Genomic DNA, 27,676 nt, shown 5'->3' with positions numbered 1-27,676 from the left:
ACCCATTGCTCACCCTTCCCCCAGTTTGGCACTCCCCATCCCCCTACCCCTGACTTCTAAATAAACCAGACCATATTCCTCCACATTTTACAGGCATTCCTGAACACCCTCTCCTCCATGAGACATTCCCTAATTCATTTCCCCTGCCCCCGTCCTAACCTACATGTGACACTGAAGTATACATCAGTTTATATACACCCTTAATTTTTTTCATATCTTGCAATTACCCATTGTCTCTCTATTGTTTCCTCCAGCTCCTACTGTAGGTTTGTGTTTTATGTCTTCCTATCTCACCTATTAAATTGTAAGTTCCTTGAGAGCAGAGATTGTGACTTTTACTTTCATTGTGCATAGCATCAAATATGTTCTGCACACTGCAGAAGCTCAGGAAATACTGTTGAACTAAGAGGCATCTGATATTTTTATTCTTATTAATAATCTCTTCTAGACCTTTGAAATAGGTAGTTAAGATGTTTTGTTCATATGTTGGTGGTGGAAAAAGTGTGTGTGTGTGTGTGTGTGTGTGTGTGTGTAGATGAGGGGAGAGAAAACCTTCCAAATGGGACAAGGAAGACCTGTAGATGTCCAGGTGGGAGCCTCTCATGTTGAGACAGTTCAAATTTGGCCTTGCTTGACCCCCAAACACTCAATTTAGCCCTACACAGATTTTTCTTGTATTCCCATCTGGTGCTGTATGAAAGAAATATTTTGTAGGCACGTAACTAGCCCAAATGAGCCTCTGCAGATGCAGAGGCTATAAGGACTTGTTTACCTCTGGGAGAGTTTTACATGTCTCTAAGAAAAAGCCTTAAATGGATGGAAATTATGATGATTCACTGTTATTGCTTGCCAAGTGTCTCAATAAGTGCTGCTTATTGGTCATGGAGCAAGTCAGTGGCAAAACAACAACGGGACCCAGGTGCCTTTATCGAGAAGCAGAGTTGTCTAGTGGAAAGAGCACGGGCTTGGGGGTCAGATGACCTACCTGGGTTCTAATCCCAGCTCTGCCGCATATCTGCTGTGTGACCTAGAGAAAGTCATTTAACTTATCTGTTGCAGAATTGTACTTTCCAAATGCTTAGTACAGTGCTCTGCACACAGTAAGTGCTCAGTAAATACGAGTGAATGAGTGAATGATCCTCATATGCAAAATGGGGATTTGATACCTGTTTTCCCTCCTACTTATACAGTAAACCCCATGTGGGACCTGATTATCATGTATCTACCTCAGTGCTTAGTACAGTGCTTGACACATAGTAAACACTTAACAAATACTACAATTATTCATCAATCAATGGTATTTATTGAGTGCTTACTGTGTGCAGAGCACTTTACCTAGCATGTGGTATAGTACAATACAACAGAGTTGGTAGGCACGTTAAGTTGGTAGGCACGTTACCTACCCACAAGGAGCTAACAGTCTAGGAGGGGAATTATCATTACTGTTATCATCTATGGAAACACCATTTCTATTTTCACATTGTATCCAGGCAGTTTTTTTTTTCCTTTTCTTTTTCCTCTAAAGGGAAATATCCTTACTCCCTCCCAGTCATTTCCCTTTTCCCCTTCACTACCTCAACTCCCTTCCTATGCTTTGGCATTTCTCTCAATAATCCAGTTGGGAAGAAAGGTTTAATAGAAATTACAAAGCCAGTTGGGGATTAGCTAGCATAGAGTTGGATGTTCTGTAATGGGCTTTGCCAGGATTCCCAAATCAGTCATTGGTATTTATTGAGTGCTTATTATGTATAGAGCACTGTATTTACCACTTGGGAGAATACGATACCACAGTGTTGGTAGAAACATTCCCTGTCCAAAATCAGTCAATCAGTGGTATTTATTGAGCATTTACTATGTGCAAAATACTGTACTAAGTGCTTGGAGGAGTACAGTACAAGAGAATTGGTAACCATGTTCTCAACAACAGGCTTACAGACATTACAATAAATTATGGACATGTACATAATTGTTGTGGAGCTGAAAGTGGGGTGATTATCAAGTGCTTAAAGCGTACAGATCCAAGTGCATAGATGATGCAGAAGGGAGAGGGAGTAGGGGAAATGAGGGCGCGGTCAAGGGAAGACCTCTCAGAGAAGTTGTGATTTCAGCAAGCCTTCAAAGGTGGGAAGAGCTCAAATGTCTTTTCACTTTTAAGGAATAAGCACAGTATATTCTTGGGAGGCAGGTTGAAGTCAAGGTATTTCTATATGCCATTTGCATATGAGGAAACCGAGCCTCAAGTCAGGAAGAAGCAGACCTTAGGACTTCTATCTTCCACCAAATAGATTCATTCATTCATTCATTCATTCATTCATTCTCTGTCTCTTTCTTTCTCTCTCTTTCTCTTCTTGGAAAGGACAAAAGCCTATAGAAACCCATATATGGGCAAAACCTTGAGTTAAACATTGAGCAGAAGCACAGATATAAAAACGGTACCACACAGATCTGTTTAAACAAAGAGCAATGTATATTGTGTATGTTGTGCTCTCCTGATAGCATACAGACAGGCTTATTTTTCCTGGTGATTTGCTTTTTTCAAACAAAGAGGAGAATCAGGCTCTCTGCATTTAACTTGGAAAGAGAACAGGCTCATGGAAGAAAGCCACTCCCAAATGTAAAAGAACAATGGGCAATTATATCATAGCTCTTTTACATGCTGCATGTCTTTCAAAAGTTACCTGGAACTCCCTCACTCACTCTTCCTATCTGAATGGCCGTTTTCCCTATCTTCAAAGCTCTACTAAAATCACATCTCCTCCAAGAGGTCTTCCCTGATTAAGTCCTCATCTTCCCACCCTATTCTCCCTCCCTTCTGCATCACTATGCCTCTGGATTTGTACCTCTAAACTGTTAGCTCCTGGTGGGCAGGGATCGTGTCTACCAGCTTTGACGCTGTTTAGTGCCATTGTTCTTGTCTGTCCGTCTCCCCCGATTAGACTGTAAGCCCGTCAAACGGCAGGGACTGTCTCCATCTGTTGCCGACTTGTTCATCCCAAGCGCTTAGTACAGTGCTCTGCACATAGTAAGCGCTCAATAAATACTATTGAATGAATGAATGAGCTTTACTGTATTGTACTCTCCCAAATGCTTAGAACAGTGTTCTGCAAACAGTAAGTGCTCAATAAATACCACTGATTGAATGATTTGATCCTTACCCCTCCCCCACCCCCACAGTATTTATATACATTTCCTTATTGAGAATTTACATTTCCTTTCTGCAGCTTCCCGTACAGCTTCCCCTTCTGTCTCCATGACTAGATTGTAAATTCCTCGATGCCAGGGACTATGTTTACGGTGTTTACCAGAGAAGCAGCATGGCCCATTGGATAGAACATGGGCCAAGGAGTCAAAAAGACCTGGGTTCTAATCCCAGCTCTGCCATCTGTCTGCTGTGTGATCCTGGGCAAGTCACTTAACTTCTCTGTGCCTCAGTTACCTCATCTGTACAATGGAGATTAAGACCGTGAGCCCTACCTGGGACAGAGACTGTGTCCAACCTGATTAACTTGTATCTACCCTGGCACTCATCACAGTCCCTGATACCTAGTAAGTGCTTAACAAATACCATTAAAAAGTTGCATTATATTCTCCCAAGTGCTTAGTATAGTGCTCTGCACACAGTAAACCCTAAATAAATACCATTCATTGATTAACTGATTATATGTTTTATGTACTTGCCAATCCACTTTCAATAAAGCCAGTTTAAAATGTTCCCCAGACCCACCCTGGCATTAAATGCTTAGGCAGCCAGAGGTATTTACCCTGCAGGAACAAAATTATGGTTTCTCTGTTGAAGGGAGGTGATAAGCAAATGCATGGTACTTAGCAGGCAGTCAAGGAGTAAGGGTTACTAAGAACAAACATCTAGGCTAAGAAAAGAGCAGGGGAGGAAGACTTCTTTAAGAACTGCCTTTCCCTGATCCACACCAAAAGAGTAGTTCAGAGCCTCCCAATCTCTAGGACCCAAAATGGCAATCTTCTCTCCCCACTCCAGGCCCACAACACCCCCTCAATAACAAGGCTCAGGCCCAATGTCAAACATTCCCAAACTTCTTAATTTTTGTTTAAAAAACAAACAAAAAGCACTGCAATGTACAGTGCCATTCTTCTAAATTGAACTTCCTTGGCTTCTAGGAGGACGTGGACAAAGCTGTGAAGGCTGCAAGGCAGGCTTTTCAAATTGGGTCACCATGGCGTACAATGGATGCTTCTGAGAGAGGAAGACTCTTGAACAAGCTGGCAGATTTAATTGAAAGGGATCGTCTTCTATTGGCAGTAAGTGATAAGCCAAATTAAGTGGGAGATCTGGAGGGGCTTCATCAAAATTCTTTACTTTGAATCGACAAGTCATTTGTCTTTGGAAGGGCAATTGTATGGTCGAACAGCAGAGGCTCAGTATGTCCAGAGTCAGGTAGGAAAACTGTTTGAGAAGGACACTTTCATGTTTACCCAGATTGTCTAGCAGGTTCTGCCTGTCTTTTTTCCATTAGCCAAGGATTTTGAGGGCTCTTCTTCATTCCTACCCGGGTTCGATCATGAGAAGTAATCCGCACCCTCTCGGGAAGAGATTCACATAGTTGAAAAGGACTACACGTGTTAATATAAAGGTGACCATTCCTCCCATCAGGTGGCAAAGGAGAAGGAAAAGGAAAGAAAAGAAGGGAATTCTCTGAATTTAATGTGTACTTTGAGCTTCAAATTTTAGAGTATAATTTATATTATAATCAGGTTATGGATAGTTACAGTTTTACCTAATTTAACCAGCTCTCACTCCCTGCATACTTACAGGGTTAAATCTGAAAAAAAAATTAAAGATGAAATGTTGTTATAGTTTCACTGCCAAAATGGATTACAATCTATCACAATCTGCCTCAGTTAACTTACACCAATGTAGTATGTTTATGTGATGAATTGTCAGTATTTCCTGGTTTCAAAATGCTTAATTTATATTCTGAAATGGGCTATCTGGAAGGCTAATCATTTATGAGTGTGTCACAAATGTATCATCTGAGAGATGGCCTTCTCCTCCCTTAGATCAGTGACACCCATGACCAGTTTTTGCTCATCTCTTGTGCGGGTGTCAACCTTCTTGCTCCCAAATTGAGCCATCCTCTCAAAAAAGTTAAATTTGACTGATGCTGGAGTCATATACTCTAAATTAAGCAAAGTTGCCTTCACATTGCTATGTGTGTCAAAGGAAGCTGTGAAGTTGACCATTTTAGCCATTTTCGTCATTTTAAAATGCCAAAAAGGAGTAAACATGCTGAAGAAATCCCTGCCATCCACATGTTGCTGTGTATAAAAATGTTAAAAGTAAAAGCCAAAGTTTTTGAAGTTTAAACCCAATTTTTCCTCAATTTCTTTTAAAAAAAATGAAACCCGAAAATTATCCACCACATCGTGTTTGTGCTAAACCTTGAAAATCCTTACCCTAATTATAATTCATCTGTTTTGACACTGTATAATATTTTAACAGTTCCCATGCTGGCAATTAGTATTTGCCAGTAGCCATATAACATTCCCTATTCTCTGTTTATCTTCTCTGAAACCCTCATTTGAGCATCTCCATCAAGACAATGCTCGCAAGCCAAAATAGTATTTTACAAGACTCAGCAAATGCAAAATCACCAGAGAATAATTGTTTGAGGCATCATGAACAAGCAGCATCAAAGGATGCCTAAGAGGCCAAAATTTTAACTACATTATCAAGAGTAACTACCAATCAAAGCACCACCGAATATTTAATCACTGAGTCAGAGTAATTGAACCACATAATGCAAAGTCTCGAGCTAGCAGCTAGACAACAGAAGAGATTTGATAGAAAAGAGAATGCAATGTTAGCCAAAAGTTTATCTCGTCTCCCTTTTCCAGCTAGAGTTACCTAGTAACTTCCATCTAGGTCAAAACCTTTTATGAACAAATTGCAATTTATTCTTGAACAATTTTAAACGAAGAACAAATTTAAGAACAAAGTGCAGAAGAGATGGGTTTGATTATTTTTCATTTAAAGGAGGAAGTCACAGAGCCCAGGTTAGCTTGAGGCTTCAGAAAAATTGGTAAGGGTTTGAACAGGGAAAAAATATTGGGTAAAATAGTGATGGATTTGCAGTCCATCAGAATGTCATCACAAACATTTAATGGTGGGTTTCAGCTTCATTTTTCCCCATCACAATGGTAATTAAACTACTAAGACATTTTCTTTCCCCTTATTCAAACGTGTTATCTGTGTATTTTTCATGTAAAAGGTGGAAGGAGAAAGAGGTAAAATCAATTTTTTTCATCCTTAAAAACAGTAGACTGTTCAGATTTTACAGGTGTGTGTGTATGTGTGTGTATATATATATATATATTCCAATCTTAATCCAAGTCTAGAAAAGCACATGCTTGAGTAGATGTTTTATGTAGAATACAAGAATGTCAAAATGTTTAAAAAATCTAAAGATATCTATAAAGTCATTTACACTGGAAGACAAATCTGGGGCTTTTTTTCCTAGACAATCGAATCGGTGAATGGAGGAAAACTGTTCTCAAGTGCATTCATGCTGGACTTAGGTGGCTGTGTTAAAACTTTGCGCTACTGTGCAGGTTGGGCTGACAAGGTCCAAGGCCGCACCATCCCAGTGGGTGAGTAATCATCAATCAATGGTAGACATGATCCCTGTCCTTAGAGAGCTTGCCACCTAGTTGAGGAGTCAGACACTAAAATAAATTACAGGTAGGGAAAGCAACAGAGTATCAACATATGTACATAAGTGTTTTGGGTATAGAGGGTGAGGTGAATACCTAAGTGCTTAATACTTAAGTGCTTAAGTGCTAAGTGAAACAGTATTGTGGAGGGCACTGGGTGGAAAGATGAGAGATTGATCAGGGAAGTTTGTCGAAGTCCATTTTATTGAATGCTCCATCACTAAATCAATGGCATTTACTGAGGGCTTAGTGTGTGCAGATTACTTACTAATTACTTAATAATAATACTGGTATTTGCTAAGTGCTTACTATGTGCAAAGCACTGTTCTAAGCGCTGGGGGGATACAGGGTGATCAGATTGTCCCACATGGAGCTCACAGTCTTCATCCCCATTTTACAGATGAGGTAACTCAGGCACAGAGAAGTGAAGTGACTTGCCCAAAGTCACACAACTGACAAGTGGTGAAGTGAGGATTAGAACCCATGACCTCTGACTCTCAAGCCTGGTTCCTTTCCACTGAACCACGTTGCTTCTCTGTACTTGGGAGAGTACAATATAATAGAGTTGGTAGACCCAATTCCTGCCCTCAAAGAGTTTGCAATCTGGTGGGAAAGAATATGTTTAGTAATTTCCAGATGTTGTTACTCCTCCAATCCCACACAGGTAATCCTATTCACTTTACAACAAATGGGAGACTTAAACTCTATATATCAGGGTGAGAGTGGAGAAGGACGACATCATAATTATGGTATTTGTTATACCCACATTATCAATGTGGGTGGGAACAATGGAGATTTAGTAAGCATGTTTATCAACTCTGATGTGCTGTACTATCCCAACTGCTTACAACAGTAATCTGTGCAAAGTAAGCACTCAGAAAATACAACTGACTGAATAGCAAGCCAAATAGAAAGTTTGGGAGAATGGATGATTTTTTAAATCATACTTTATGGGATGAAGTTATATCAACCATTTTGATTTATTGTGATATTGTGTAAAAAATTATGCCTTTTGCTAGAGGTTAGCATCCTAGATTGTCTGGCTATGTTAAAATCAAGATTAGTATTTTTGAAGTAAGCGTTAAATTGACTATATACAGGTTTCAACTGGTGACTGGCTCAAAAAAGTCATAGGCAGAGAACACTCAGAGGAACTCAACTCTAGTAGTTTTTTTATAGCAAGGTATAATATTCAAAGCAAGAATCTTGGCCCAAAGCCATTTTTAATGATGGTATATTATTAAATGCTAGCTGTGTCTAAGTTCTGGGGTAGATATGATTTAACAGTTCCTATTCCATGCGACGCTCTACTTAATCCCCATTTTACAGATGAAGAAACTGAGGCCCAGACAGGTTAGGTGACTTACCCAGGCTCACACAAAAGCTACTATCAAAGGTGGTACTAGAACCTAGGTCTCTTGACTCCCAAGTCCATGCTCTTTTCACTGTGGAGGGCTTTTCCACAATTCAAGGCTGGCACACTGACATTCAACCTGAGACTTGCTGAAGGATCAATACAGGTTTCAGTGTTCATTCAGTCATATATATTGAGTGCTTACTGTGAACAGAGCACTGTGCTAAGCACTTGATATTGAAATGTGCCACTGGACATGGCTGAGACCCCATGCCTCTAAAACCCCCTGAGCTAAAAAAAATACTTACCATTAATAAACAATTAAGAGTATGACCAGGAGGGTTGATTGGGAGAGATGAGTCTGAGAAGAAATGAGGATTTGGAAGCCCTGTAAAAGTGGGGTTCCAGAATCGAAAGATCAGGGAATCTAAGCTAATTAACATGACAGGGTATATTTTGTGCTTTTTGGCATTTTAAGAATTAAAAGTACAAAATAACCCTGAAGCAGGATTTTTGCTGTGCGAGCCAGCAAACATCTAAGTACTTGCAACATGGGAAACATCTAAGTGCAGTAAAATTGAATCAAGCTGGACAGAATCAAATTTTGAAACATGGGAAGGAAAGTCAAGTAAAGATTAAAACCAGATGGCTTTTTTTTTCATAAAGGGGGTTGTGAAATCCTCTCCTTGGCAGTGATGGGAACAGAAATTCGGCAGTCTAGATATACAATTTTGCAAGTAGCAATACTGAATAGAAAGTCATCCTGTAGGCCACCTATGAAAACTTGATACACTTCTGCCGAAGAAGATCTGGTTCAGGATTTGCTTCCACCAATTTCCAATCGAATAGGATACAGTCTCATTTTGTAAAAGATAAATACTTAATGGCTTGCCTGAATTTGTTCTTATTTCTTTTAGATGGAAACTTTTTTACATTTACAAAGCATGAACCGATTGGTGTTTGTGGCCAAATCATTCCTGTAAGTTGAATCTGTTTACATTATGCACAACTGTTGAAAAACTGAACTTTCAAGATGGCCTGATTGTCAAAATGAAGTTGCCATATTGCTTTTCTCCAAGCTGAAGTGATACTCAGAACTTTATGAAATACTTATGGAAAAGATAATTTGCAGTTTAAATCAGAAAGTGCACTGCCAGAGCCTTACCCAGGGCAAAACTGGCTCTAATTTCAGTTGGGCAAATGGGTTTTGTCATAATAATATTTTGGGGTCTGCTGAAAGCTGTGATTTTTGGCCTCGAGATTGCATTTTTCCATGTACCCTCTGATTGTTATGGGTGTCTGCCCCATTGACTGCTGCCACCCAGAAATGCTAGTAGTCCTGGAGCTGACCCTCTCACCCTAATGCCAACCTTCCTGGGCTCTGGAGCATTCCATAGATTTCCCCTGGGTATAGTCCAAAGTGATGCCTGTCAGTCATGGAGGCATGTATCAGGGTAGGTATCTGCGGTGGGGCTAGAGGTAAGTGGTTCCCAAAACATTACATTATCCCCACCTGCATAGCCCTCTCCCTCAACACATTCATTTAGCACCAAAAATGAGGCTTATCCTCTGCAGATTTGGGTCACAAGCTAATTTTCCGCTACAAATTCCTTTCAGAAAATAGACCTTATCCAATACAGACCTAGCCAATGAGCCATGCTCCCTCAATGCAGAAACTGTTCCCCGGGCGCAAGTTAGGTTTCCGTCATTTCGGTAATGTGAAACTTTAGCTCAGAGTACTCTGCGGGTAACAAGCTGTGAGTTGGGAGGTTTTTTCATTTGTTTTTCTTGATAATTGCACTTCACTGGTTACCTGTCCTGGATATGGCAGTTGGACAGGTTCTACCATTTTGTGTGTATATGTTTGTGTGTGTGTGTGTATGTGTGTGCATGTGTGTGTGTGTGTGAAAGGAGGGTCAAATCAATGGTTATAGTTGTTTTAAAAAGGGTATTGTTTTAGAGTTATCATATCACTATCCTTTCTCTTCTATCTGTTCTCTTTTCAACTGGATGGGAATCACTTTCAGAGTCTTTCAAAGTTAGGTGTTCTTTATAAAATACCTAGGACACAGGAAATGGGAGCTCTTTATAAACAGCATGATCAGATCGTCACAAAATCACTGTCATAAATTCAATTTGTTAAAGGAACAAAAATGCTAAAAGTATGCTGGAGTACTATTATAAATAGCATACTTTCAAGTCTGATTTGTGAAGCTGGTGTTCTGATTCCACCTCTAGCATTCATTCATTCAGTCATATTTATTGAGCGCTTACTGTGTGCAAAGCACTGTACTAAACGTTTGGGAGAGTTCGCTATACCAACAGACATATTCCTGCCCACGACAAGCTCAAAGTCTAGAGGGGGAGACAGACATTAATATAAATAGATTAGATAAATAAATTACAGAACTATACAGATACGTGTGTGTGTGTGTGTGTGTGTGTGTGTACACATACTGTGGGGATGGGAGGGAGGATGAATGTAGGACCAAGTAAGAGGGTAAGAGGGTCAGAGAAGGGAGTGGGAGAAGAAGAGATGAGGACTTAGTCAGGGAAGGCTTCTTAGAGGAGATGTGCCTTCAATAAGGTTGAAATGGGGGAGAGCAATTATCTGTCTGATATGAAGGGGGAAGACATTCCAGGCCAGAGGTAGGAGGTGAGCAAGAGGTCGGCGGTGAGATCAAGGTACATTGAGAAGGTTTGCATTAGAGGAACGAAGTGTGCCTTCTGGGTTGTAGTAAGAGAGTAGCAAAGTGAGGTAGGAGGGGGCAAGGTGATTAAGTGTTTTAAAGCCAATGGTGAGGAGTTTTTCATTTGATGCGGATGTGGATGGGCAACCACTAGAGTTTCTTGAGGAGTGGGAAAAACACGGTCTGAACGTTTTTGAAGGAAGATGATTCTGGCTGCAGAATTGAGTATAGACTGGAGTGGGGAGAGACAGGAGGCAGGGAGGTCAGCAAGGAGGCCGATACAATAATCAAGGCGGATAGGATAAGTGCTTGCATTAATGGGGTAGCAGTTTGGACGGAGAGGAAGGGGCGGATTTTGGCGATGTGAAGGAAGTACTGACAGGATTTAGCAATGGCTTGAATATGTGGGTGGAACGAGAGAGAGAAGTCAAGGATACTCCCAAGGTTATGGCCTTGTGAGACAGGAAGGATGCTGGTGCCATCAACAGTGATGGGAAAGTAAACAGGAGGACAGGGTTTTGAGTGAGAAGATAACGTGTGTCACCAGGCAACAAAGCTATCCAAGTAAGATTTCTTTAAAGTCAACAAAAAAAAGGGATTCTCACTGATTTAATGTTGCAGTTTTACAGATTACTAGCCAAATCAGGAGGCCATACGTTTCCAAATGGCTAGTGCCATTTTTCTTCTGAATTTCAAAGTTCTCTACCTCTTTCCTTGCATACCAACCTGAGTATATCTTGTACATTTTTTAAGTCCAATCATATTCAATCATATTTATTGAGTGCTTACTGTGTGCAGAGCACAGTACTAAGGGCTTGGGAGAATATAACAGAGTTGGTAGACACATTCTCTGACCACAGCGAGTTTAAAGTCTAGAAAGGGAGACAGGCATTAACATAAATGAATAAATTATGGATGTGTACGTAAGTGCTGTAAGGGACTGGTGAAAAAAGGTTACAAATCCAAGTGCAAGGGTGATGAAGAAGGGACTGGGAGAGGAGGACATGAGGGTCTAGTCAGGGAAGGCCTCTTAGAGGAGCTGTGCTTTCAACAAGACTTTGAAGGTGGGAAGAGTGATCATGTGTTAGATATGAAGAGGGAGGGCATTCCAGGCCTGAAGCAGGATGTAAGTGAGAGGTGGGTGGAGGTATAGATGAGATAGAGGTACAGTGAGTACCTTGGCATTAGAGGAGCCAAGTGTGTAGGCTGAGTTGTAGTAGTAAATCAGGGAGGCAAGGTAGGAGGGGGCAAGATGACTGCGTGCTTTGAAGAGGATGGTAAGGAGATTCTGTTTGATGCAGAAATGGATGGAGAACCATCAGAGGTTCTTGAGGAATGGGAAAACATAGGCTGAATGTTTTTGCAGAAAAATGATCCAGGCAGCAGAGTGAAGTGTGAACTGGAGTGAGGAGAGACAGGAGACAGAGGGGTCAGCAAGAAGGCTGATGCAGTAGCCAAGGTGGGATAGGATAATTGCTTGGATTAGCATGGTAATAGTTGGGATGAAGAGGAAAGGGCAGATTTTAGTGATGCTGTCAAGGTTGAACTGATTTGGTGACAGATTGAATATATGGGTTGAATGAGCGTGCTTTTTTACAAGGTGCAAAGGAATAGGGTTGGAGGTGCATGCGAAGGGTGTGGATTTTGAGAGTAGGCAGGAGATCTCTTCTTGAGATACTGGTGGAAAAGATGGGATTGTTAAAGAAGGTGCAGGAGGAGGGAGGGACTGGAGAGGAGCAGGGAAGGTTTTAGGGAGATCACGCCTGATGGTTTCAATTTTCTCAATAAAATGTGTGGCCAGGTCATTAGAGTCAAGAGATGGGGAAGGTGGGGGGACAGGGGGTTTGAGGAGGGAGTTAAGCATCTGAAACAACTGGTGAGGGCAGTGGATATGGGAGCCAATAAGGATGGAGAAATAATGTTGCTGGACAGAGGAGAGGGCAGAGTTAAAACAGGCAAGAATAACTTGAGGTGGATGAGTTCTGCCCAGTGTCTAGATTTCTGCCAGCAGCACTCTGTGACTCTTGCACAGGAACAAAGGAAGCTAAATTGCCTACATAATATCAGGTGTTAAATACAAGTATGGATTTTCTTCACTACTATCTAGGGAATAGTAGTCACAGCAGCATGTGACCCTCATTGAGTGCCTTATTATATCATCAGCAAATCTCTCTGAAGAATAGGACAGTAAGACACTTGTGATAGCATATATTTCAATCAACTAAAAGAAAAATCATATCTTGTTTCTAGTGGAATTTTCCTTTGGTCATGTTTGTTTGGAAGATTGGACCTGCCCTTTGCTGTGGAAACACAGTGGTTGTCAAACCAGCAGAACAAACTCCTCTGACTGCCCTATACATGGGATCCTTAATCAAAGAGGTAAGTTCACGTCAGAATCTACTGAATTGCTCAAAGATGCAATCGCTTAATGACACTGGGAACTTCCCACTGAGTGCTAGGACAGCCTGAGGAAGGCTAGTAGTAGTAATAGTAATAGGTTCCAAGTCTTGGCAGTTATGGAGGAGTCCGAGAGCATGTGGGAGCCGCTTTCATCCCTGACCCGGCACACATGAGACATGTCAGAAGCGGGGACCCTCAGAGGAGGGAGGGAAGGCAACTAGTTGTAATACGGCTTGGCTTCTTTGAATTCCAGTAAAGTGATGGGTAAAAGTCCACATTTTCATGAATACTGATGGACCAGAGGGGAAAAAAAGACACTAGATTATGGGAAGATCAAGTTTCCCTTCAACAATTATCCTCCATTGAAAAAGCATCCAAAAAGTCAAAGGTCAAAGGAAAAGCGGTTGGGAGTGAGCTGCTATTTACCTGGGTTCTTCAGCAATCAGACTGTGATACTGTATTTGTCCCTACAGTTTTATTTCATTCACTAGGGTTGATGACTAATGAATCTGAATAGACCCAAGTTTGGAGTGGCTAAGTGGATGTGTTACTAGGGACATACTGACATTCAGTGTAGCAACACAGCGGAGCCCATGTCCTATAGCAGCAGGCAAAGAGTTAAAAAAAAAAGTCCCAGAACCAGGAAAGTAAACTGAAAACCTCAGTCACTATTGAGGAATACAGTAACTCCTGAGGAACTTGAAGCAGCAATCAGCTGCCCAATATAGCTGTAAAAAGCCAAACACTGAGTCCATCAATGGTTGTAGTTATCTCATAGTATACACCCCAAACATAATCCAGGTATCATGTGAAGTGCAAAACAAAATATGATATCAAACCATTAAAATAAGGAATTTCAGCATTCATTGTGAATCTGATTTCTGTTGCCTCTCAAAGTTTCTTTACAAGTTCCTTTGTACAGTGCTGAGAAATTGCCAGAGAATAGCACACATTTCAGATAATGTATTCTTTGAGCAGCCAAACTATAGCAAATTAAAGAGGAAGAGATGCCAAGTTGCAGAAGACAAACCATATTTTCCATTTTAGAGAAGAACACATTTTAGTGGGATGGTATTAGAAACCAAAAAAAGAAAAAAACTTTTTTAAGATTTACCCAGAAGTGACTTGAGGTGGTTTCTGTTTTTTTTAGGCTGGATTTCCACCCGGGGTGGTGAATATTGTTCCAGGTTATGGCCACACTGCTGGAGCAGCTATTTCCTCTCACATGGATGTTGATAAAGTGGCCTTCACGGGGTCCACAGAGGTATTGTGATCTACCCATGCAACCACTCTTGAGAACTCTGTCACCAATTGCCAAATATAATCATTTCTCTTTTGGACTAACACCTTTTTCATAAGAATTTTTTAAATGCCTAATGACTTCTATTATCTTTGAAATCTAATTTTGTAAATCATTTTTTTCTGTCCACCCCATTAAATCATAAGTTCCTGCTGTAAGCTTCTGCTGTACCCTATCAGATTTTCAGCACAGTACTTTACATTCAGTAAGGTACTCAATAAATACCATTATTGATGATGACTTTTAGAGAGTTCTCCTTTAAAGAAATTGGGTGAAACAATGACATCTTGATTAGCTAAATAATTGCATGCCCTGTAAGCTCCTGAAAGCAAGGATCATGCCTATGATTACTCTGTTGCACTTTTCCAAGTGCTTAGTACAGTGTGTTGTACTACATAATAAGCCCCCAATAAATATTACAGATTGATTTAAAAACATAGCAGGCTTTGAGATTGAATTTTCTTCAAATTTGATCATATAGCTGCCTTGAATTCTCTTTTCTGTGGAGCTAAGAATAATGTAAAGATATGTTGATGTCAGGAATTTGTCTAGGAAGGAACATTTGTAATTTAGGAGGCTCCAAACCTATCTACTGTTTTCATAATAGAGCTATCAGGACAGGACACAGACACCCAGAGGGGTCTTCTTTACTCTGAGACTAAATCCACAACAAATTAGGATTTGGGTCTCAGATTGGGAGTAGGGAAAATGAAGCGTTTAGACTGTGAGCCCATCATTGGGCAGGGATTGTCTCTATCTCTTGCTGAATTATACATTCTAAGCACTTAGTACAGTGGTCTGCACATAATAAGCACTCAATGAATACTATTGAATGAATTTTTGGCCATTTAGGAAGCAGTGGGAAGGGTGTTCCTCTAGACTGTAAACTCACTGTAGGCAGGGAATTGTGTCTACGGCCTCTGCTATATCGTACTCTCCCAAACGCTTAGCACAGTGCTCTGCACACAGTAAGTGTTCAATAAATATGATTGATTGATGGATGCCCCGAGACTAAGTTGTGCCAAAAGGTGAAACAGAGGAAGGCCTCGGCTGCACCTGAATGAACTGAATTAAACATTTTTGTAATTCTAGAATGCAGTCGATGATATTCATTGAGTTTCTACTGAGTGTAGAGCATTATATTAAGCACTTGGGAAAGTAATACAAAAGCAAGTCATATTCTCTGCCCTTAAGGAGCATATAATCTATCTGGACATAGTTACAAGTGATCCCAAAGGGATTTTCATAGATGATTATGTAATCAGCGGTGTACCTGAAGCATAGTCATCCAAATGCCAATATGAAAGTCAGCTAATGTTGCTCAGAAAAATATTTCAAATCTCTAATTTAGTATTTTGTGTCCTTTCCCACATGAGGTTTTCTATGTTTGTTGACACTCAAGACATTAGATCAATATAAATTGATTTGGTAAAAGTCTATACTATGCTTTCTTTTTTGCTAATTTCAGGTTGGTAAATTGATCAAAGAAGCTGCTGGAAAGAGCAATCTGAAGAGGGTCACTTTGGAGCTTGGTGGAAAAAGCCCTTGCATTGTATTTGCTGATGCAGATTGTTAGTACATTACTTATAATTATTTCATCACCTTTCTTAAACTGTTCAAGGTTTAAATAATAATGGAATATAGTATACTTTCTACTTTCTTGACATATATTTGCTAGACACTGATTGTGACTTCTGCAAGGTGGCCCTCTAGGATCTAGAGATGTACTGTCTAGTGTATATCCCAGTATGCACTATGCATGCAGAGGCAAATTATAAGTACTATTATTATTATTATGGGATTTGTTATGTGTCAAGCAATGTTGTACATACTGAGGTAGGTACACACTAGTCAAGATGGACACAATCCCTACCCCACATGAGGCTCACAGTCTCAGTAGAAGGGAGAACAGGCATTGAAGCCCCACTTTACAGATGAGGAAACCGAGGCCCATAGCAGTAAAGCGAATTGCCCAAGGTTTCACACAGACAAGCGGCAGAGCTGGGATGAGAACCCCAGTCCGCTGACTTCCAGGCTCTAGGCTTCTCCTCTGCTGTATGGTGGGAGAAGGTAGGCAGCTGACCCTGGAAGTAGAGGTTGCTAGGCAGCAGACCAGGAGATGTAGACCAAGGAGTTTGTGAGGAACAGAATGGAGGACATAGCCTAGAGACAGTAAGTACAAGGTGGCACGTGGAGAATCAGAGTCAGAAGTACCAGGCAGGAGGTATGGTGGGGAAACTGTTGGAACCCAGGGCTATGGGACTTGGACTGGGTAACCTAAAGGAAGGAGCTTTGAAAAGAGCAGAGGTGCTATAGGAAAATATCTTGGAGGTGTACTGGGATTAGAGAAGAGCAAGGCCAACAGGAGTAGTAGAAGGGGCTGGAAGAGGTGACTAAGAGCTGATGGAGTCGCTGGGAGCAGAGCTACTGAGAGCTGAGAAGGACAGAAAGTTGAGGGGATGAGGAGAACAGAGAATAGAGGGTACAGGAAGAGAGAGGGAAGACTGGAAGATTGGGCAATGGCTGGGAAGAGCAAAAGGCTGGGAAGAATAAGGAAAGAGGGGGAATGCCTAGAGAAAGAAGCACAATATGAAAATCCAATGACTTTCACAGCTGAGAATAAATTGAGACCCATTTGTAGTTGCAACAAGTAGCCTTCTGAGTTGAACTGCAGGGTATTACTTTTTAGAGCATCTCAGCTCCTCTGCATCCCTTCAACATTGGCACGACATTACATTAAATCTGTCTGCTATATGCTGATTTGACATTAAAAAAACAAAACAGTGCAGTGAACAGGACCATGCCCATATCTGGATTATGAGAGTTCATTTTCCAGGCAACACAAGACAGATTCCTTTCTCAGCACCTCGCAAGAAAGAAAAAGTAACCTACCTATGGAATATTCCACTTATTCAAGTTGAAATGGGAAACTCCAAATCCCAGAATTCTTCCATTTCCTCGCTGCATTGCAGGATATGAAAATGAATATTTTGCATAGTTTCACAAACAAGTAGGATCCCCCTCTCACTTTACATTTGATATGCTTTCAACCCAATGTCAACTATTCGAGTTACTTTAATATTTGCAAATTGAGTAGTTTTGGTCAAGTCCTCAGGTACATTATAACCCATTTATTCCAGATAGCCTTTTTTAAGTAGAACATGAAATGGTGGTTAAAGCTCAGAAATGAATTATAACGATGACCAGGGTTTAACTGCTCGTAGAAGAATAAGGAGATTCTTGAATTGAAAATTGCATAGGATGCATATCCCTTGTTCATTTTAGTCATTATATTTAATGGTAAAATAAATTTTTACTGAACTTCTGGGGAGTTGAATTTGATGAGGGCTGTACTTTTAATTTGTTTAAGGGTGCAATGATAAAAAAAATCCCACAGATGGTTGTAGTCAAATGCTGTGCGTGCATACCCTTAGAGACCCTTTGAAAATTCCACTCTGGGAGCCAAGGGAAAAAACTTTTCAAATGTAAAGGCATTTCAGATTCAAGTTCTCATTGTAGGTGTTATGTTCAAGTTATTCCAGAGTTATTCTCATAAGATTGAATAATGATTTGTTGTGACTGGAGTCATCCCTGAAGACTATATTCATCTGTATTCCATAATGCCGTGAAGCTCAGCATTATTGTTTTCAGTTTCGCGCACTACCCCAAGTGGAATGCAGGCCCCAAATATTCCCAAAGCTCATCCTAAAAGTTAAAAAGTTATCTGCATGATGATTTACTTGTTTGAAGATGCTTCTCCTTTTGATAGGAAGCTGTAACTTCTTTGGGAAATGTCTCTTTTCTTTGCAGTGGACAGTGCTGTGGAATATGCACATCTGGGTGTGTTCTACCACCAAGGCCAGTGTTGCATTGCAGCATCTCGGATTTTTGTGGAAGAGCCTATTTATGATGAGTTTGTTCGCCGGAGTGTGGAACGTGCTAAGAGGTACACGCTTGGAAACCCACTGACTCCTGGAGTTGAACAAGGTCCTCAGGTGGGTAAATCATTGAAAAGAAAACTTGGTGTGGGGCAATAAAGTAAAAAAAAATGTGGTATTTGTTAAGCGCTTACTATGTGCAAAGCACTGTTCTAAGCACTGGGGGATACAAGGTGATCAGGTTGTCCCACGTGGGGCTCACAGTTTTAATCCCCATTTGACAAATGAGGTAACTGAGGCACAGAGAAGTTAAGTGACTTGCCCAAGGTCACACAGCTGACTAGTGGCAGAGCCGAGATTAGAACCCATGACCTCTGACTCCCAAGCCTGTGCTCTTTCCACTGAGCCACGCTGCTTCTCTAATTATAATTATACACGGTATCTCTACCTTTCTTTTTTTTAAGGGATTTGTTAGTTGTTACTACGTATCAGGCACTGTTCTAAGCACTGGGATAGGTACATGTCAATCAGGGTAGATATAAGTCAATCTTCTCTAATCTCATGTTTTGACACTAAGATAAGGCCATTTCCAATTTGAGGGTCATTCCCTGAACCTGTAGGAAACTTTAAATGATGTTAACAAAAGGAATGAGTTCTGGACACAAAGCAGTGATAGAGAAGTCTTCCTCGTGGTCACATTGGCTAACGGCAAAGACTGAAACCAGTTAATGTCTGACAGATTTGGAATTAAAACTGTGAGACAGTTTTCATTAAAACATGAATCTGTGGAATACTGTTTCCCACACTGATCAAAAACATCTGACATCTCCCTTCATTCCTCTCTCCAAATAGTGTCTGTTGCAAATCTTTTCTGTTATTGTTCAACGTCTCTCTTCCTTTCCATTTTCATAGGTCTTGCCCAGGAAATTAATATGCCTGGATGACTTTCTCTCTCCTCCAACTCTACAGCTGCTCTTTGATTGTACATTAACTTCATTTAGTCTCCTAACTACATAAACTCCACCCATTCCTCTCCCTCCAAACTGCTACCACGTCAAGACAGTCACTCAAACTATCTTACCTGGATTACTGCATCAGCTTCCTTGCTGACCTCCCAGCCTCCTGCCTCTCCCCCAGAACTTATCTAAAAGTCTGTTTAAAGAAGATATATACTCCTTGTTCTGCACTGACTGTTAGAATGGAAGCCAAAGAATTATTCAATTTTGCACTTATTTCAGCTTGCCCTCTTGCAATTAGGATTTAGATTTTACTACTTTTAGAATAATGACAGTTAACTACATTTTTAAAAGAATAGCCCAGGGCTATAACCTTAGTATCTGCACACAGTAAGTGTTCAATAAATACGACTGAATGAATGAATAACCTGCTGTAGCCATTGGGATATTTGTCATGGCTCACATCTCGTATGAAGATAGCTGAAAGAGCAAACATGATTCTTCTGAATAGGAAAGTCTCTCTATATTCTAAATAAAGAGAAGATAGTACTGTTTCTTGAATAGGATGGAATACATCTCTCAGTGGAACTTGTATGTGGGGAATCGAAAGCTCCTTTTGTGGCCTAAGAAAGTTACACTGAAACTTCAAATGTCGGTGAACTCTCAGGAGCAGTTAGAGGTGCCAAAAATATTCTAGAGTATAAACAGCAGAAGCTAAATGTATCTATATGCCTAAATACACACCATTTTCAAAAAACTCAGGTAATAAAACATAGAAAGCAGGAGCAGGGTCCGACTGACCTGTGGCATGGTCCATGTTTACTATTTGAATTTTTAAAATGAGAAAACGTTAAAGAACCAAGTGTGTGTATATGCATGGCACTGTGGAAAATTTAGCTTTGGCATCTCATATCCAGAGGAACAATGAGTAGGAACTGGAGAAGAACAGATTTTTTGTTTTGTCTTATGTTGTCAATCCTTCAAAGCTGACATTGGATATGAAGAATTTTGAACCTTGAAGATCGCTATTGCTATACCAATATTTATTTTTCTGGAGTAATAATCCAGTCAGTTACATTTATTGAGAACTTACTGTGTGCAGAGCACTGTATTAAGCTCTTGGGAGAGTACAATATAACAGTAAACAGACACATTCCGTGCCCATAATCAGCTTACAGTCTAGATGGGGGAGACAGACATTAATATAAATTACAGATATGTACATAGGTGCATCAGATATGTGCATAATCCAAAAAACGGTCACTCACAAAAGTTTTCTTATCTTGGATTGATTGTGACAGGGGCCCACAACAACGGAAGGAGAAATGTTAATTAAAACTAATGTGGTTTATTTTGTTGGTAACTCTCATATAGCTGGTTTTCCCTGAGTAGCATGCTTTCCGAACAACTATGTGATAGACTTTATTTTCTTCAGAATAACATAGTGGGGGGAAAATGCCTTTGTATGTGCTAAACATTGTTAATTAAACCCAAATTCTAAGTTAACTTGTCTTTTTCAATTGTTTGGAGAGGTCAGGATCTAAACTATATGCAACAGGTCTCAATTTTAAAAAGTTCACAATCTACGGAGGAGAAAAACAGAGCAATAATGAACAGTACCAGATTGTAAACTAGTCCTCTAGATTGTAAACTCATTGTGAGCGGGGAAAGTGTCTACCAACTCTGTTGAATTGTACTCTCCCAAATGCTTAGCACAGTGCTCTGCACACAATAAATGCTCAATATATACCATTAATTGCTACAATTAGGCAGACATAAGGAACAAGTTCTGAGGGAGAAGTAATTGTAATGATGATGGTAGTAACTCCATGAGAGACAGGGACTGGGCCCAACCTGATTATCTCATAGCAATCAAACCCTGGCATTTATTGAGTGCTTACTATTTGCAGAGCACTGTACTAAGGGCTTAGTCTTTAGAAATAAAGGTTTTTGCTATTTCTGCATGGTCATAAGAGGAGGAGCGTGGCTTAGTGGAAAGAACCGGCTTGGGAGTCAGAGGTCCTGGGTTCTAATCCTCGCTCTGCCACTTACCAGCTGTGTGACTATGGGCAAGTCACTTTACTTCTCTGTATCTCAGTTACCTCATCTGTAAAATGGGGATTAAGACTGTGAGCCCCACGTGGAACACCCTGATTACCTTGTCTCTACCCCAGCACTTAGAACAATGCTTGACACATAGTAAGCGCTTAACAAATACCATCATCATCATCATCAATCTAAAGGCAGATTTAAAAAAGGTCATAGATTGTGTCTAAAGCCTAAGAACACTGATGTCTGATGGCTGTCCATGAACTAAAATTGAAATGATTGGCTACTAGTATTTTTTGTTCCAGTTTAGTACAGAAGGGCCATAAAATGTGTGACTGAGCCAAGAAAATGGGGAATTTTTGCTGTGATTTTTTCTTCTGGCATGTCTTGTAGTTGGCTTGGTAGTCCACCTAATTCATATCCACCTCCCAGAGGCTCCTCCCTTGAAGCCCTGCTTCCCTTCGTTACCCCCACCATCAGCCTGCCATAGAGCCTTTCAGCATGGCAGGAAGGACTGTGAAATAAAAATGCTTGAGGTGTTCTCTGTCAGTCAGGAAAACTGCTCCATCTGGGTTCCTGAGATAGGCTTAGAGTCTAGGCTAGTGATACACAACTGTTCCCAGCAATACGTGCTAATGTTATGTTGGCCCCCACCAAACTTTGGGCCCAAACAGATTTTTTTCATTGAAAAATCATCTCCAAAAATTGTCCTTTGGGGTGCTGACTTGATCTGTAAATACTAATTCTATAGTTTCCTCTCTGAAGGTTTCAAAGAGGTATGGTGTGGCAGAATGCCTTTCAGCACAGGGCAATCAATCAATCATATTTATCGAGTGTTCACTGTGTGCAGAGGCCTGTATTAAGTTCTTGGGAGAGTACGATGTGGTCTAGTGGACAGAGCACAGACATGTGAGTCAGAAGGACATGGGTTCTAATCCCAGCTCTGCCACCTGTCTGCTGTGTGATCTTGAGCAAGTCACTTCACATCTCTGTGCCTCAGTAATCTCATCTCTAAAATGGGAATAGCACTGTGATCCCCATGTGGGACAGGGATTGTGTCCAATCTGATTAGCTTTTATCTACCCTAGAGTTTAGTACAGTGCCTGACACATAGTAAGGGCTGAACAAATACCATTAAAAAAAAAAAATTGGTAATCATGTTCCCTGCTGTTGTGCTCCAGTGTGAGACCTTAACAATATTCTGGCTTTCTAAATTACAACTAAATCAACTGTTATTGATCAAAGTTGTTTCCTTTGTGTCCTTTCCTTTTCCATTTTCTTTTTCATTTAGATTGATAAGGAACAGTATCAGAAAATACTTGAGCTAATTGAGAGTGGGAAAAAGCAAGGCGCCAAGCTGGAATGTGGAGGAGGCCCTTGGGGAAACAAAGGCTATTTTGTCCAGCCCACCGTTTTCTCTAATGTGACAGATGAGATGCGCATCGCCAAAGAAGAGGTAAATGAACTCCAAAAGCTCTGTTTAGGTTTCCGTTTTCTTTCATCATGCTTCTACACAGAATGTCTTTTTCAAAATGTCAGCTGGTTAAATCACTTTCTGCATGTAAATATTCCTCTTTGGCTTTGTTTCCATTTATAATCACCTATCATTGATCATCTCATATTGTTGGTTCTATCGAGGCTGAAACAGAGAGAAAGCCACAGGCGAGGAAGGGTTCTCCAAGACACATTAGGTATTATTGCCAGACTGCGGTTCCCTAAACTCTCCACTTTCAGATACAACTAATTCAACAAAACGCTTAGTATAGTGCTCAATAAGTATGTTTGAACAAATGAGCATAAAAAGAGACAAAAAGCCCTGCACTTCTTTTTCCCTTTTTGTTTTTCCTTTAAAGATTCACTCTGCCTCCATGGCCTGTTAGAGGAGCATCGTGGTAACCTGCCGTAGGATAATCTAAAATGGTTAATCAGCATATAAGATTGTGGTGCCTGATAAGCACTTGTTTCTCACCTAGAGATAGGCTTACTTTTACAGAGAGTTGACTTGCTGAGATGTGTACTCCCCAAAAGTGTTTTTTAAAGATGGGCACTTTATTCCTGTGGTAAACAACCGTGAGGATGGCCTGGACACAGTGGTTTAATAGGTAGTGCCAAATTAGATCCATCCCGATATCACCCGAAGGACTATTTACTGGGCCTTTTTCTCCCGAGGGCCTGAGTCACTCCTTGAATCCATAGTCAGTTCAGCAATTAGAGAGGCTCTTTCAGGACACTAGAATGCCATTTAGTGCACTGAAGTGGTGATGCAGTAATGTAGCATCCTAGGGGCCTGAGAGAATTATGGCATCCCTCTAAGGTGCCTAATTTACTACCAGGAAGTTACTTGGGCACTGAGAAGAGCCTGGCTTATTACACTCCAGTCTCTCATGACTGGATGGAGAAAGTGAATGGAAACAGAAAATAAATGGATAACAGATATGGTTGGGCAAGCATGTGTACATAAGCCAAGAACTGACCCAATGGGAAGGAATCGCAAGCCAAACTAATTCTAAGGTTCAGAAGAGGTCGAATTGGCTTTCCCACCCAGGTCCATTCTCCTCTCAGATATCCTTATACATTTCTTGGTTCTGGCAAGACAAGGAAAGTACCAAAGCATCTTGATGAGGAATATGAAGTAGCATTTCTAAATTGATCAAGGGCAAATTTCCAGAAAAATCTGTCTTAAAAGTCCATCCAACATTTCAAAATAGGAGCCCTGGGCAACTGGGTGGAACATTTGGGATTTTGAGTGCATATTTGAGTCTTAAGCACTTATTTATTGCAGCTGTACTGATGCCAGAAGGGCAGGGTTGGTGGAGTTTCTGGGTTGGATTTCTTCAGGCTACAACTGTCAGTGAATTTTGTACCAAGAGGTGGACCATACTTTTGCCCCACCTGAACTAGTTCCCCTTTGCTAGTTGCAATACTTGAGAAGTGGGGTTCCTGCTTTATGGGTTCTGATCAAGGCCAACTGCCTAATCACAGAAAAAAAAACAACTGATTCTAATGGAATGTTTACTATTACAGTCATCAACACCCGGATGAATATGTAATTCCAGGAGGGCCAGAAGAAGAGAAGTTATTTTCCTTGGTTTATTAGTTATATGTGTGTCACAATTTCAGAAAATAAAGCTCTAATAGAAAGTTTATGAAAGGAAATCCTCTGATGCATTTATAGTTGAAATGTGAAATACGAATAAATACCCTACCTGAATATGTAGTATCCATTATCTGGTGAGCTGCACAGTTACTTGACCCTGCCACACGATGAAAATAAATAATAATAACAGTAGTTAAATGCTTACTCAGTGCCAAGCATTGTACTAAACGCTGGGGTAAATACAAGATAATCAGTTTGAACACAGTCTCTGTCCCACATGGGGCTCACAGTCTAATGGGGATAAAGTGAGAAATGCTCTCCCCTTCACCCTTCAGGAGTTAAACAATATACCAGCTGCATGTTTTAGACCTTCTGGAGGTTTGACCTGCATTGAGTCACAAATACTTTATTATCTCAAATTATTGATCTATTATTGATCTAGGAAACGGCTACTTTTCACAGGAAAAAATAACTTTCCATACATTTAATTCTCTATGCTGTTCATTTATTCATCATCCAAACAGAAATCTCACTAACTTTACCTCATGTTTTATCTCTAAAATTCTCAGATATTTGGGCCAGTGCAACAGATCATGAAGTTTAAAACTGTAGATGAAGTGATCAAGAGGGCAAATAACACTCTCTATGGTTTAGCAGCAGGGGTTTTTACCCAAGACCTGGATAAAGCCTTGACCCTTTCATCTGCTCTTCAAGCTGGAACAGTGTGGTAAGTGATGCTTGTTTGGTTTGTCCTTCAAAAATATAGACCAGCATCTCTGAGCATATGAAGAGATTTCCTTGAACATCTTAGTAACCGTAAATGGTTTCGTTTCTCTTTACTTTGGAAAGCAGGCATTTTTGTGATGGTGAGATGTTTTAAACATATTTTAAACATGAAGGAGGTGGGGCTGTAGGTATTGTTACTATTTCACTTTGCTCATTCTCTAGTCTGCTCTTCATTCATGGTGTAAATTTATGGAGTTAAATCAGTGAGAGCTTGACCTTGATTTTATGCCCAGCCAGATTGCCCCTTGGAATGGCTGGGGTCACTTTCTCAATCAATCCATCAATCAATTGTATTCCTGCTGGACAAGGAGTTTGTCTACTAACTCTAGTCTATTGTACTCTTACAAGAGCTTAGTACCGTGCTCTGCACACATAAATATCATTGATTATCATGTGCAGGACACGGTACTAAGCCCTTGGGAGAGTATAATAGAAATTAAAGACACAGTCCCAGCCCTCAAGGCTCTTATAATCTAATGGGGGAGACATTCAGAGGGAGGGGAAGGAGACATAGATACACTTGGTAACAGCAAATATATGGAAAATGACAAATGAATAAATGAGAACATAAATCAATATTTGTGTTAAGGATGGCTTTGGCAGTGGCAATGGTGATGAAAATTAGTTGGGAAATACCTCCTGGAGAGAGGTAGTTTTCCAGGAGAGCTTTGAAGATGGGGACTGTGGTCCAGCAGATTTATAAGGGGAGGAAGTTCCAGCCAATGCCTATTAGGTTGTAAGTTCCTCGAGGGCAGAGACCGTGTCTTATTCCTATTATACTCTCCCAAGAATTTTGACTAGATTTCTATGTGTGGTGCACTATAGTAGGAGAGATCTGCTCCCTTTCCTCCCAACTTTCCCTCCATTTCTTCAGCCTTCTTGCTCCTCTTCCCCACCACCAAGAGTTTATCTGTACAGTTCCTCTAGTTCCTAAAACCAATCTTGCTCTTATTTGTGTAGCCCCAGTTTCATAATTAGAAACTTCCTTTAAATAGCATTGTCTTGGGAACACCACTATGATAATGGTAAGGAAGAGGTTTCCCAAACTCCAACAAACTTTATGTTAGTTTATGACAACATTTTTATGGCCAAACCCCAAATAGAGGAAACTTTTCCCTATGCTGGTCAAAAGAATTATCTACTTCATTTAATGAAACTTTGGATAAGTGAGGATATTGTAGGCTTGCCAACAACAGCACCCAGCTCTTCTCTGAACCCCCAATCAATTCATACCACAATCCAAAACGGTGCCCGTAGTCTAATTATTTATAGTTTTCTGATTTTAATAACTCCTATGGACTCATCAAGAGAGTTATTAAAATCCATGATTCCTAGGGCCTACCTAGATTTTTCAATCATTTCATGTCCTAGAGTTCATGATGAAGGAAACCAGTAAGCCAGTTCTGCAATAATATATAAAATGACCCAAGCTATAAGAAAAGCAGTGCACCATCCCAAGCTGAACAGATAGATAATGAAAGAGAAGAGGATCCAAAAAGCCAGCATGACTTCTTGCAGACTGTCAGAGTGTGGTGACAAAGGGACATTGAACACCAAACCAAGTTGAAAGTTTACTAAGCACTTGGGGTGTGCAACCTCCTGAGAGTTCTGGGGGTCAAGACATGTGCGTAGAATGGGTGAAAATAGAATACCTAAGCAGCTCCTGTATGGTGAACTGAAGGAAGACATATGCAAGTCAGTAGAGCAGATGATGTGATTGAAAGATATGGTGAAGGATAGTTTCAAACAGTGGATTGTTGGGAGTGTACTGTAGCAGATGGACCAGCCTGGCAGGCGGCAGGGAGGAGAGGGGTCACTTTCCCTGAGCAAAGTCTTTGCAGAGTTTGGGATACCAAGAGAGGCAGGCTTGAAAACAAAGTCAGGCCAATTTAGAACAGCAAGGATATATTCTTACATGGAAACACTGCAGGAGAACTTGTTAGTCCTGCTACAGTCTTTTCAGGCACACTTGCACATGTGGAACAAGCAATCTATCGATTGTATTTATTGAGCACCTACTGTGTGCAGAGCACTGTAATAAATGCAATATAACATAGTAGGTAGATGCATTCCCTTCCCACAAGGAGTTCATAGTGTAGAGGAGGAGCTTACAGTTTAGGGCTAGGGTCCTATCAGTAAGCTCCTCTTCCTGATGTGTGTGCTTGTCTGTGAATAATAATAATAATAATGGTATTTAAGTGCTTACTATGTGCCAAGCACTGTTCTAAGCAGCAGGGTACATACAAGTTAAGCAGGTTGGACACAGTCCTTGTCCCACATGGGACTCACACTCTTAATCCTCATTTTACAGATGAGGTAAATGAGGCCCAGAGAAGTTAAGTGACTTACCCAAGGTCACACAGCAGACATAGGCAGAGCCAGGATTAAAACCCGGGTGTATCTATATATTTACCATTTCAAAGAAGAGATGGACATTAGGTTCTTGATACTACATTGCCTGGAGAGGTCTTCTCTCCTC

At 40.6% G+C, this 27,676-nt stretch overlaps 1 protein-coding gene across 1 annotated transcript in view; it reads left to right on the top strand.

The window, feature by feature from the left end:
* ALDH1A1 (aldehyde dehydrogenase 1 family member A1) overlaps positions 1 to 27,676 on the top strand; it is a 75,772-nt gene that overhangs the window by 35,078 nt on the left and 13,018 nt on the right. The window contains exons 3-11 of the mRNA XM_007667019.3: positions 4,135 to 4,275; positions 6,495 to 6,624; positions 8,959 to 9,020; positions 12,982 to 13,110; positions 14,282 to 14,395; positions 15,900 to 16,002; positions 18,242 to 18,426; positions 22,606 to 22,770; positions 24,981 to 25,138. Of these exons, the coding sequence (XP_007665209.1) occupies positions 4,135 to 4,275; positions 6,495 to 6,624; positions 8,959 to 9,020; positions 12,982 to 13,110; positions 14,282 to 14,395; positions 15,900 to 16,002; positions 18,242 to 18,426; positions 22,606 to 22,770; positions 24,981 to 25,138 (1,187 nt within the window). The remainder of the gene's footprint in view (positions 1 to 4,134; positions 4,276 to 6,494; positions 6,625 to 8,958; positions 9,021 to 12,981; positions 13,111 to 14,281; positions 14,396 to 15,899; positions 16,003 to 18,241; positions 18,427 to 22,605; positions 22,771 to 24,980; positions 25,139 to 27,676) is intronic.

The sequence above is a fragment of the Ornithorhynchus anatinus genome, chromosome X5 (genome assembly GCF_004115215.2).
Source record: "Ornithorhynchus anatinus isolate Pmale09 chromosome X5, mOrnAna1.pri.v4, whole genome shotgun sequence".
Lineage (NCBI taxonomy): Eukaryota > Metazoa > Chordata > Mammalia > Monotremata > Ornithorhynchidae > Ornithorhynchus > Ornithorhynchus anatinus.
This window is presented reverse-complemented; position numbering and strand designations above follow the sequence as displayed.